This window comes from Salvelinus sp. IW2-2015, linkage group LG35, assembly GCF_002910315.2.
Source record: "Salvelinus sp. IW2-2015 linkage group LG35, ASM291031v2, whole genome shotgun sequence".
Taxonomy (NCBI): domain Eukaryota; kingdom Metazoa; phylum Chordata; class Actinopteri; order Salmoniformes; family Salmonidae; genus Salvelinus; species Salvelinus sp. IW2-2015.
The window spans coordinates 14,947,742-14,961,152 of NC_036874.1; the positions used below are offsets into that span (position 1 = coordinate 14,947,742).

General features: G+C 46.3%; 1 protein-coding gene across 1 annotated transcript in view; it reads left to right on the forward strand.

Moving 5' to 3' along the window:
- Window positions 1-12,667, forward strand: part of map7d1a (MAP7 domain containing 1a) — a 73,769-nt gene extending 61,102 nt beyond the window's left edge. Inside the window, exons 13-20 of the mRNA XM_024134893.2 lie at window positions 35-317; window positions 2,626-2,815; window positions 4,899-5,003; window positions 6,726-6,776; window positions 6,861-6,921; window positions 8,848-8,920; window positions 9,499-9,734; window positions 11,492-12,667. Coding sequence (XP_023990661.2) covers window positions 35-317; window positions 2,626-2,815; window positions 4,899-5,003; window positions 6,726-6,776; window positions 6,861-6,921; window positions 8,848-8,920; window positions 9,499-9,734; window positions 11,492-11,502 — 1,010 coding nt within the window. The 3' untranslated portion in view covers window positions 11,503-12,667. The remainder of the gene's footprint in view (window positions 1-34; window positions 318-2,625; window positions 2,816-4,898; window positions 5,004-6,725; window positions 6,777-6,860; window positions 6,922-8,847; window positions 8,921-9,498; window positions 9,735-11,491) is intronic.
- The last annotated feature ends 744 nt before the right edge of the window (window positions 12,668-13,411 follow it).

A 13,411-nucleotide genomic window follows, 5' to 3' on the forward strand; every position in this document is an offset into this window, starting at 1 on the left:
CCTCTCCTCTTTTCCTGCTCGATTCTCTCTCCAGGCTCCCCCGTTCCTTCAACCGTGGTATCCTCCGCTCCGGCCACGCCCCCTTCGCTGAGTACACCAATCAGGGCGGCCACCGCCACTCCTTCTGAGGTCCCTCCTTCCGCCCAATCAACCCCCAGTGTCCCTGCATCAGCCCCAGCCTCCTCGTCAGCCAAGCCCATGGCGGGCACCAACAACCCAGAGGAGGCCGCCCGGATCCTGGCCGAGAAGAGGAGGCAGGCCCGAGAGCAGAGGGAGCGGGAGGAGCAGGAGAAACGCGAGCTGGAGGAGAGAGAGAAGTGAGAATCATGTTATCCTCATGTACAGTACATAAACCCACACTGGAGAGAGCCAGAGCAGCGTCTAGTCGGGTTGCAAAATCCCTGAAATTTCGGTTGGAGGATTCGACCATTATCCTTTCTACTGTAAAGACAACCTATGTCTTACCAGCTTGAAGGGACAAGGTRGAAGTAACCATGGCAGCACATCACAATTTGAATAATTTCAAGTGTAACGCATCAACATATGGAGTACAATACAGTTCTCCAGCGTGTCATATGCATGGCAGAATTAGACCACTCAGCGCTGTCTATGATACAGTATGTGTGGTGCTCGTGTTACCCCCCGGAGGTGTGGAGTTGTTGACATTTGTGTAACAGCTTAAGTTGCCCCCCTCCGCTCAGGTTTATGAGCTAAAAAAGATTTCCCGCGTCAGCCTATTGTAGCACGTTGAGTGACCACTGGGTATTTATGTCATGACAGCTGTCAGGCTGGGCAACGGGCTCCTGTTGCTCTCTGTTCCTCTCCATTTTATCAGCAGGCAACTATTTCCTTATAAAATAGTTTCATTTCCTGATTGTGTTGAACTTTTTATTTTCCTGGCACAGCTATTGCCAATGTAGTACAGAGACAAAGATTCACTCTTTATTAAGCTAGAGCACATGTTAACTGATTTATTCTAAATGTAGATGTATACAGTGCCTTCAGAAAGCATTCAGAAACGTTGACGTTTTACAGCCTTATTCTGAAATGTATTAAATAGATTTTTCCCCCTCATCAATCTACACACAATACCCTGTAATGACAAATCAAAAACAGGTTTTTAGAAATGTTWGCAAATTTTTTTTWAATAAAAAACTTAAATATCACATTTACGTAARTATTCAGACCATTTACTCAGTACTTTGTTGAAGCACCTTTGGCAGCGATTACAGCCTCGAGTCTTCTTGGGTATGACGCTAGAATCTTCCCACACATGTATTTGGGGAGTTTCTCCCATTCTTCTCTGCAGATTCTCTCAAGCCACTCCTGCGTTGTCTTGGCTGTGTGCTTAGGGTCGTTGTCCTGTTGGAAGGTGAACTTTCTCCCCAGTCTGAGGTCCTGAGCGCTCTGGAGCAGGTTTTTATCAAGGATCTCTCTGTACTTTGCTCCGTTCATCTTTGCCTTGATCCTGACTAGTCTCCCATTCCTTGCCGCGGAAAAACATCCCCACAGCATCATGCTGCCACCACCATGTTTCACCGTAGGTATGGTGCCAGGTTTCTTCCAAACGTGACGCTTGCCATTCAGGCCAAAGAGTTCAATCTTGGTTTCATCAGACCAGAGAATCTTATTTCTTATGGTCTGAGAGTCTTTTGGTGCCTTTTGGCAAACTCCAAGCGGGCTGTCACGTGCCTTTGACTGAGGAGTGGCTTCCGTCTGGCCACTCTACCATAAAGGCCTGATTGGTGGAGTGCTGCAGAGATGGTTGTCCTTCAGGAAGGTTCTCCCATCTCCACAGAGGAACTCTATAGCTCTGTCAGAGTGACCATCGGGTGCTTGGTCACCTCCCTGACCAAGACCCTTCTCCCCCGATTGCTCAGTTTGGCCGGGCGGCCARCTCTARGAAGAGTGTTGGTGATTCCAAACTTCTTCCATTTAAGAATGATGGAGGCCACTGTGTTCTTGGGGACCTTCAATGCTGCAGAAATGTTTTGGTACCCTTCCTCAGATCTGTGCCTCGACACAATCCTGTCTCTGAGCTCTACGGACAATTTCTTYGACCTCATGGCTTGGTTTTWGCTCTGACATGCACTGTCAACTGTGGGACCTTRTWTAGACAGRTGTGTGCCTTTCCAAATCATGTCCAATCAATTGAATTTACCACAGGTGGACTCCAATCAAGTTGTAGAAACATCTCAAGGATGATGAATGGAAACAGGATGCACCTGAGCTCAATTTCGAGTCTCATAGCAAAGGGTCTGAATGCTTATGTAAATAAGGTATTTCTGTTTTTTATTTTTAATACAGTTGCAAAAATGTCTAAAAACCTGTTTTCGCTTTGTCAATCTGGGGTATTGTGTGTAGATCGCTGAGGATTTAGTTTTTCAAAATCCATTTTAGAATAAGGTTGTAACATAACAAAATGTGGAAAAAGTCATGCTTTCCGAAGTTAATGCACATTTGTAAATAAGCCTCTATGCTTTGATTGGTAGACTGGTTGGATAGAGAGCCCCTGGCGATACATTATAGGTTGTATTGCTCGCTAGACTCATGGCAACACAGCGAAGGTGGGTAGGAGACTGCATTATAGGTAGGATTGCTAAATGCTTGTCGCCCTTTGCTCAGGGTCCTGCGAGAGGAGCGTAAGCTGCGGGAGGCGGAGGAGAGCCAGCGCAGAGAGGAGGAGGCGCGCCTCATGGCTGAGGAGCAGCGCCTGAGAGACGAGGCCCAGCGTGTGGATGAGGAGAAGGAGGCGCAGGAGAGAGCCAGGGCAGAGCAGCGGAAGATACCGCCTACCCAAGAAAACCAGGAACAAGCACCCCCACACCACCCCAGCCAGCCAGACGGCGCCTAGCCTCCCTACACAACCCACACAAGCCCGGGCCTCGTCTCCCACACACACGACGCGCCTCCGCCTACCACCACCACAACATCAGACTACAGCCCTCCCAGAGGCTATCACACACACACACGAGCGGGGGCTAGTCTACACACACAGAGGCTAGTCTACACACACAAGAGGTGGCTAGTCTAACACACAGAGGGGGCTATCTACACACCACAGAGGGGCTAGTCTACACACACAGAGGGGGCTAGTCTACACACACAGAGAAGGGCTAGTCTACACACACAGGGAGGGGCTAGTCTACACACACAGAGGGGCAGAATCTACACACACAGAGGGCTAGTCTACACGCACAGAGGGGGGCTGTCTACACGCACAGAGGGGGCTGTCTACACCACGAGGGGGGTCTACACGCACAAGGGGGCTAGTCTACACACACAGAGGGGGGCTAGTCTACACCACAAGGGGGGGCTAGGCTACACACCACAGAGGGGGCTAGTCTACACGCACAGAGGGGCTGGTCTTACACGCACAGAGGGGGGCTAGTCTACCCACAGAGGGCTGTCTACACCACAGAGGGGGCGTCTACACGCACAGAGGGGGCTGGTCTACACGCACAGAGGGGCTGGTCTACACGCACAGAGCTGGTCTACACGCAAACAGTGCGCCCCTGGCTCCTACCACGCCACAGACCCGGGCCTAGTCACACAGCACAGAGGGAGCTGTCTAACACAGCAGGGCTAGTATGAGGGCTAGTCTACAACGGGCGAGCTAGTCTAACCCACAGACGGGAGTAGTCTACACCCACCGGAGGGGCTCTCATCTACCCCACCCCGCGCGCTAGTCTACACACGCGGAGGGGGCTAGTCTACACACACGGAGGGGCTGTGTCTGTCCATCTGTCTGTTCGTCTGCTTTTCTTATTGTCCACCTGCTTTGTGACAGAGAGCCTTCTGTAACCCTGTCTGTCCCATATCACTACTTTAGCCAAGTTTGTCATCTACCTGACCTCATCTGATAAGGCATATCTCATAACCAACCTTGTTTCGTATATTTGTTCAAATCACTTTCAACCAATGTGATTTGTCGTTAGCATCGGTCAATATTTTCCTAATGGCCACAGACATTGACATTAATGCACATTGAATGGCCCCTTTCACTTTTTGGAAATCAGCACAAAAGGCCTGAGTCTGTTTGACTCACTGTCGACTTCCTGTATTTACCAATGGTTTTACCGCTGTTGCTCAGGAGCAGTCGAGGTCTAGGACCCCGGGGAACAGACGTCAGTCAGTTACCCGGGAAACACTGTGATTCACAGAAGTGTTTGTTTGCAGTGTCAACATAGACTGTGTGATAGGAGATAGGAGCTGCCCCTGGGTTTGTGTGGTTTCTGTCCCTGTCTAAGTGGTGGTTCTCTCTGGCTGGCGACCCTTTGATACCCTCTAGTGCGTTGTCAGTGAAGGGTCTTTCGTAGTTTCAATAATGATGTATTTCAAAAATACAGTAGCCTAGAAAGGGTATTGTGTTCAATGACAGGTTCAATACCATGACAAAATTCTCACAATGTTAAAAATAGTCACTTCCACGAACTACAAACAGTGACTGTATAAAAGCTACAGGAAATACTATCTCCCTCAGGATAACGYATATACAACAACACTATTGGTGGTAGTTGCATGTTATTAGCCTTGTAAAATCCATCCAATTAAATAGAACAATAGAATGGACATTGGCGTCCCAGCAGTGCGACTAAAAGGGCTGTCATCTTGGTCAGTAATATAATGTGTCTCTATGGTAACCCTTACGGATTTCACATGAATCTCACATGTGGTCCCATGTGAAGTGTTCCAAAAACAACGCGTTTTCATGTGATCCCGCGTGATCTTATGTGAAGTTAATGTGACAACGCGTAAAGCAACATGTGATAACATGAAACCACACGCGTGTAAGCATGTGACCACATGTAAAGTGTTCCAAAAACACGTGTGAAATTWWTWTTATTTTTTTTATAAAAGGGACGAGCATACCACATTGTAATCTGTATGCTTTCCAGAGAGAGGAGGCCGAGGCTAAGGCCAAGGAGGAGGCCGAGAAACAGCGTCTGGACCGAGAGAAACACTTCCTGAAGGAGGAGCAGGAGAGACTGGAGAGGAAGAAGGTAAGAAAAGATCCATGCATTCATTCTACTACATGAGTATACCCCCACCAGCGTCCTCTCTACCCTGGTACCCACATCTGTGTGTATAGCCAACTCCTATCGAATTCCAGCCATTGTCACGCAAACAGACTGTTTCTGCACTATTGCCATCTCCTTACGGAATTGTCACGCCAAACAGACTGGCACCGTAACAGACTTGCAGACTTACTGTATTTGTTCTGTACTGCCTGTACATATTCCAAAGGTACAGAGGGAAATGTTTAGTATACATTACAGGAATCACACACAGAGCCTTATTCAATCAAAACTGTTATTATTGCGGGATCAGTCAAAAATCACATTGTTCTAGTAGCAACAGGAATTATGCTTGATTTAGCTTATGGTTACGTTTCTTTTTGTTTCACTCTTTAGACAAGGATTTGTTGAACATAATATCAACTCTCATATTCCTGTCACCAAGAAGAATGATGTTGGCTTATCCTGGCTACTTGTTTTGATTTAATAGGGCTTACAGTCTCTGTTTGTTTGAGCGGAAGATTATATACTAGGTCCAAGACCTCAGGCTATATATAAACAGTTATGGCGGAGAGTGAGTCCTAACTGGCCCAGTTCAGTGTGCAGTCCAGGGTTATGTGTTCTGCCCGCACCTGGTGTACCACTCACAGCCAGACCATGCTGCAACCCTCTGAGTCTGCTCTCGCTCTCACTCTTGCTCTTTCTTTCTCTCTTACTCACCCTCTCTTTTTCTTTCCGTCTGTCTCTTGTCCACCTTCGTCCCTCACTCCTATTCTCTCTTTATTCTCCCCCCCCTTATTTCTGTCTGTTTCTCTCTCTCCCTCTCTTTCTCCCTCTCTCTCTTTCTTTCCCTCTCTCTCTCTCTTTCTCTCTCCCCTCCTCTCTCCCTCTTTTTTCCCCCTCTTATCTGAGGCCCATGCAGCTCAGCTGGCCGAAGCAGCTCCACATTGTGTGTTGAGCCAGGCTCTAGTGGTATTTACTGCACAAGAACAGTATGTCCTCTACCCAAACCCATGCTGAGTCACACGCCTCTGCACACTGCTCCACAGCTGCTGTTACATACCTGACTGAGTATGGATTCTGTGGATCACGCACACCACTGGAGGCTGCTGAGGGGAGGACGGCTCATAATAATGGCTGGAACGGGACACATGGAAAGGCATCAGTTGTACAACTGACTCGGTATCCCTTTAATGTATTTGATACCACTCCACCTATTCCGCTTCAGCCATTACCACGAACCCGTCCTCCCCAATTAAGGTGCCACCAACCTCCTGTGACACACACACACACGGATCACCTAACTTTCCACTTTACCAATAGCATGTATCACAACTCCACATCAAAGCTGCCCCACATCTGGCATATCTGTATGTTTTACTTGATTTATGGCAGCTAGCTCTTCTCTTAGCATCATGGCTATCTTGCATTCAGCTAGGCCGTCATTGTAAATAAGATTTTGTTCTTAACTGACTTGCCTGGTTAATTAAATAAAAATAAATATCTTGTACCAGGTAGGATTTGGGTGTTTGTTTAGCTGTTCGGGGCCAACAAGGAGTCCATTGAGATTAAATTACTGCACAGTTACTGTATTACTGTGATTCAACCCATGGGGACTGAGCACTTCATCTGCATCCGCCATCTTGTTAACATTCTCAGTCTATTCCCTCTCTCTGACCGTTGTCGTCGCTGTGCCTTCTTCCTTAGCGTCTCGAGCAGATCATGAAGAGGACGCGCAAGACAGACGGAGTGGAAAAGGTACGTTTGTTGTGAAGGCACAATGGCAATGCACTTCACTCGATTTAAAATACATGTAACACGTGATAATCTATCTCTGTATAGAAAGACACCAAGTCCCCACCTCCCTCCCAAGTCAATGGCAAAGAGGCTGAGAGCAGCAAAGGTAAGCAGAAAATGAAAAGCGGTGTAAAACGGCGTCCATCTTTGTTCATTATATTGCTCTTGTGTTCAGGAAATCGGAGTCAAACAATTCATCTCAATTAATCCTGAAAGGAAATGTATTGTAAGTGTAGTGGGCTCCCGAGTGGCTCGGTGGTCTAAGGCACTGCATCTCAGTGCTAGAGGCGTCACTACAGACACTCTGGTTCGAATCCAGGCTGTATCACGCACATTTGGCCCAGCGTCATCTGGGTTTGGCCGGTGTAAATAAGAATTTGTTCTTAACTGCCTAGTTAAATAAATACATTATAATTTAGATTTGTTCATCAATGATATCCGGGGGGAACGGATTCAAACATCAGTGGGCTGTGTCCCTGGTCCTTTTCCAGCCTGTGTTTCACTGCCACGTTAATGGAGAAGTTAAGCTCTAGATACTGACTGGTTTAATAAACTAATTAAATCCCACTGGGCACAGACGTCAGTTAAACGTCTATTCCACGTTCGTTCAACGTTGATTCAACCAGTGTGTGCCCAGTGGGATAATATGGCTTCTTTGATTGGATGGCTGTATCAGTCTTCATGTTAACTTTGACATTTGTTYACTCAAAATGAAAATGCTAATCCCCATGATTTAGGCCAAATTCCAAGTTACACACCCATAACTTAAAGTAGGATTTAGCCGACTGCGTGTTGCTTACGTTTACGTGATGTATTCCCTTCCTCTTCCTATATAATAGGAATCTTGTTGATTAGAATGCAGGGATTGAACTTCTACTTTTTCCCCCTCTCAGTTTAGCTTCGGCACTTTGTCAAGTCAAGTTTATCTAACCCGTTTGTAAGTACTAAAATACACGTTTCGTAAGAGCTCTCAAACGATAGAACAATATAAACATACGCATGAGCATGCACAGTCAAAAACAGTCAACGTAAATAGGCAGCACAATTATCTAATTAGACTAGGCTAAAAGCATGAAGGAGATAAATATGTGGTGCTGTTAGTAAAGTACGATAGTTACGGACAAAATGGATAAACGGATAAAAAGGGTCCATGAACAGTCCCTGTCCTCCCTCCTGATATTTAGAATGTTTGTCTTTGGTTTCATCGCCGTCTGCATTATGTTCCCTTTTCATATGAAGACTATTTAATACTATTGTTAGAATCCCAGCCCCACTGCTTTCATTTAGGACAGTATAACCCATGTGTGTGCTTATTGTTTGCAGTCCAAACCCAGTCTGGGGGATTTTCAGTTTCTGGGAATATCTTATGGCARTGCATTGCATTGCAGGGTTGGATTAGTGACTGTAAATGGACCACATTCAGCCCATCAATTCAATTCTGTTTTCTTCTAACATAAGACACAATAAATACAAATATTCACAAATATTACTCCKACTTATACAACCCCCATCCCCATGTTACCAGAGACACACACACACACACGCACATACAACATTTGCAGATGAGAAGGATGAGTAGGAATGAGAATAGGGGATTTGGGTACATGTGGCCAGGATTCCAGCATGGTGGAAACCATTATTGGAGGCACTGATGTGGTTGGGAGTCCAGGCAAGTTGGGTGGCGTTGCTCCTCTCCAATCAGGCCTTTGGACATACTCACACACACACACACATGTGCGTGCACACGCACTCACACACATGCTCCAATATGGACGCACGCACACAAGCCCACACACACACATACACACACACACACATGCACACATGCACACACACACACACATACATACACACATACATACACACATACACACAGAAACACACACACACACACACAGCCGCAGTATGTAATCATGAATCCAGCACTGGTTGGATCCATCCTGCATATTGTCATAGCACTGTCTGTGCTTGCTTCAGGGTGGCCCTGAGAACTGAGTGTGTGTTTTACAGTGGATTTAATTTGTTTCCGCAGCCTCTGCTGACTACCAGCCAAGCCCAGAGATCAACAAGAATACAGAGAACGACCATAGTGGTGAGAGAGACAGGTAAGRTTMAACAACCGTGTSCTCTATTTCCTCGTGTTAGAAATGTAAAATAGCAAGCCGTGCACTATTGTTATTACAAGACCACCATGTGCGCTAGAAAACAAGCAAACCAGAAACCAGCAGTATTGGATGTCTTCTAATCAAGACTTGTGCCGATTTGTATAGTTTCAAACCACGAAAGAAAACAGAGAGCCTCAATACATAGGCCTGCAGTAGAATAGTAGAGATATTGTTTATTTATCTATAGAAATATGTTTTTGTTTGTGAGGGATAGTGTAATATAAGGTTTGAGGACTTCAGTTAGCCTCTGAGGCTAGGGTGACAGAGGGAATCCTCCAGCCCCCAGGGTTGTAATTCCGTGATGTCAAACGTTATGAATGTTGCAGATAGAATGGTGACAGCTCTATATCTATCTATCTGACAATCATTTCTATCTACGTTATATCTACAGTATAATGTTACATCTTCCTGAACAGGCCCGAGGGGAAAATCTGCAACTGAACCACTTGGGGCCGTAGTCCTTTTGTCTGTAACCATGTTTCACCCTCYCTCCCACCGTAACCATCTCCCTCCCACAGCTCCACGGTCCATGTGGTCAACGGTGTCCAGCCAGCCAGTCACGAGAATGGCCTGCCTAGCAAGGGGGACACCGCACACTTTGAGGAGATCATCCAGCTAGCCAATCAAGGCAACAGCAGCAATGGGGGGCGGGAGAAATCAGAGAGTGACATGCCCACTGAGCCAATCCTGGCCTTTGAAAGTGATGAGCCCTTCCTGAAAAAAGTGGGCCCCATGAAGCCTCAGCATGTCGCAGGTACATTGACAGAGGGAGAGAGAGGGAACTCCAAGGGCCGGTTTCCCGGACACAGATTATGTTTAGTCTTGGACTAAAATGCATTTGAATAGAGCATCTCCATTGAACATGCTTTTCAGTCTAAGACCAGGCTTAATCTGTGTCTTGGAATCTGTCTTGGAAACCGCCCTCAAATGACAACTTAACCTAATAATATTATATCAGCTCTGCCAATATTTGCAGTGATCCAAGCAAGGAATCGTGTCTGTGTCCTCAACCTCCGAAGGATTTTTTTTTTTACAGTGTTCTTAACTATAGATTAAGCTGGGGTTCAATTACAGCAGTAATAATGGTCTCGCATCTGCTCTGGCGGTTGACTTCTCACATTAGGGCCAGGGTTCACAACGTGCCATAAAGCGGCGCCATGGGTTCGTAGTGTTGTCCTTGGCAACGAAGAGCCATCCGACTGAGCAGGTCGGTTTAGTGCCGTCTCAGATGCAATTCGTCACCCGTGCGTACGTGAGTGTCCCGAGGGAAAGAGAGGGGGAGAGAAAGGGAGGTAGAGGGTAACAGAGGGAATCCTCCAGCCCCCAGTRGGCCTAAGGGGACACAGAGGGGAGGAGGGGGAGTGAGGTATCTTAATACTGACTGCTTTCGCTCCAGGAGCTCCGGTTGCTACGCTCAACACGCAGTGTTGAATTCCATGAGTGTTGGGGAGCTAGCTAGCTGCCAGGGATGGAAACAGAACCCCGGCCCAGTTATGTACCCCCATCCCCCTTACCCTCCTCCCCGCGGCGTGGTCAGCATTACTGCCCCTCCCCTGAAGGCTTAGTCCCCACCTGCCAGCCTGCCAGCAGGTCATAAATTATATCCAAAGCAAACAGAAGAGGGTCACCAAGCTGCAGAGCTTCAGCCACACGAGCTCCAACAATATGAACCACTTTAATCAGAGTGAATTCACTCTGCCACTCACACTGCCTTCAAGTCACAGTCTCAGTCTTTCACAAGTTAACATCACATTTCTAATCTGCCCTGTCTGCATACCCCGCACTCTCTTACCATGATGACTTGGAGGCGTTATTTGGTTTATGGCCGTGGGGCTGGGGGTTCGTGACTGGGGAGATGAATGTATCGACGCTGATTGAATGTTACGACGTAATTCCATAGATTGGCAATCGGGGACATGTTTATTTCTAAACATACCGCCGGTGGCTAATTCAAATGGCGATACTCGTGAGCTATTGTGGTGGACCGTTTAGCAGCCTGACAGGTGCCTCTGTCAATCTATTGCTACTGTTAGCATCAATCACGCGGTGTTTATCACACACGTAGCGCTAGCTAGCTATCACTCACTCACATGATGGGTGACTGAATGGTCGTTGATGGTCTGCCATTAAAAGGAGTCAGGATTCTGTCTGGAGCATCTGCTGCTTGGTTTGATTAGCCTCTTAATTTCCCTATAAAAACACACCTATAAAGCCTAATGGGTTCATGCCCTTTGTGACATGGACTCAGGACCTTTTCAAATGTAGTATTGTAGCCAGGTCAAGGGTTTATACGCCTTGTCATTAGCAGGGTCAGTGAGGGTGGGTCCTCCTCACACATTTACAAATGCTCAAATTGGCGACCATTTTGGCTCACCATTCAGGTGGCGCATTCGGAACGGCTCAAAATGGACACCGTTTTGGATCGCTGGTGTTTTTCTCTTGTTGTTGTGTGGTGTATCACTGTGTTGAAACTGACGCTCATCTTGTCCTCTCCGTCTATTATCTCTCCAGAGGTCCTGTGAGGTGTGCCACTCACGAAGGCGATTCTTAGGCCCCCCCACCTTCCCGAACCCAGCCTCCGCTCGTACGGGTAGAGAGCCCCCTTCTTCCCGAGGGGCACTTCCCCTATGACATGTGCCAAACCAATCACAGACTGCTTTCTAGGCCCCCAAAAACATAAACTTTGCCTGGGAAAATGGCCGAAGAAGATGAAGAAGCAAAAAAAGACACACGTAAAATACAAAACAGGATATGACATCATCGCCACCTGACAGGGTGCATCAGTGTTACCATTTGTAGATGGTAGAAGATATCACAGCATCAATTCTTCCATAACAGTATCGTCCATGGTAGATTTCACCAGTCCTGAGGGGGAAAAATACACTAATGAGTAATTGTTATTATTATGAGTTGAAAGAGAAATGAGTTGGCTTTTTTGTYTCTAATGTTTAGTTTATTTAAGTTGAAGAGAAATGTAAAAACTGGGTACAGTTTTATGTGAATAATGTAAATGAAAACGTGAGCTTTGGACTAAAGGAGGGAGGGGTCTGTGGAATAAATAGTGTATGAATTTATGAAAAGAAGCCCAATGTTTACTTAACTCCTGCCTTTCAAGGTTTGCCCAGTAACTAATATGAAATGAAAACATAATGATACGGCCTCTGTAAACATGTTCTGTAAATGGAGCTTCGCTGCAAATAGAATGTCTCCAAAATACCGAAGAAGACGTTGGACAACGTTTTGACAATGTAAGAATTWCGTTGTTACAGCACAGCGTCAGCCGTCTCCAAGGACGACAGGTTTTCTGTTTTAACTGTTCCACTCCTAAATTAGGATTGATTGTACTCTGAAATGAATATAGAAATGAACAAGGGATCAGTTGAACAAAAAAACAGCGCCCACATGGGTACTCCAGATTCAGAATTGGTAAGCCTTGGGTCTAATCAGTGATCCATTCAGTTTAATCAGTGTTGAAACAGAATGTACACAAGGGCATCCCATCCCACCATTTTTTTTCTAAACCTGAGCAAGAAGCMTGATATGTTGCCTCCTCCATTGAGATTCCACAGATTCAAATGTGTTTGAAAATGAAATGCTGGTGTGTGTATATGCTATAAATATATTTTGTTGTGTGTTGAAGGGTCAGAGAGAGTATCGGAGTCTTATTAAAGAGAAAATTGTTGTCCAGTTGTCTGTGGTTAAGTTTTCCTTCGTTTGTTGGATGAGATTTGGAATGACACTTGAAACCAGCAAAAAGACGACAAAGAAAACACTATTGTTACAAAACTGGCGAGACTAGGCTGAAAAGACAGACACACTGTAGAGTATGTTGAGGTTGAATGTGCTCATCGATTCTAATGTCCATCATTTATCAGAAACCGACAAATCGGACAAAGCGCGTGACGTTTCACCAAGTAGTACAGTTAGGAAATATTTCCCCCTTTTAAGCTGGCCATCAAAGTACAATGCCAACGTATTTAGACGCGCTGTTGACAGCCTGAATACAATGCTGAATACAATGCCACACAACCACCAGAAAACCAGATCTGGAGATGGTTTTGAGAGAGAGAGACTGTCTTTTAGGGGGATACAGTGTCTTAGCTCAGCTGTCCCCTTCAATTTGGTCTTCTTTTCCCAAAACCCAGTGGGTGTCCATGCCTCCCATGCCCTTACCCCATCAGCCCCCCACTGTTCCCACATTCTGGTGGTGAGAGGGGGGCTGACAATGTTGATGAACGTTCGCCATTTGCTGTTTGCCATTCGTTTTCCCTGCAAAAGCAGCTGGGCTCTATTACCAGCACGATTTATGTCCCTCCGCTCCCCAACGCAAACGCATGCAGTACAGATCATCACACGTAACTCTCATTTGACTAATATGACTTATAACCGCTAATGCACTGTGGCGAGACTCATGAATAATGTCTATGACTT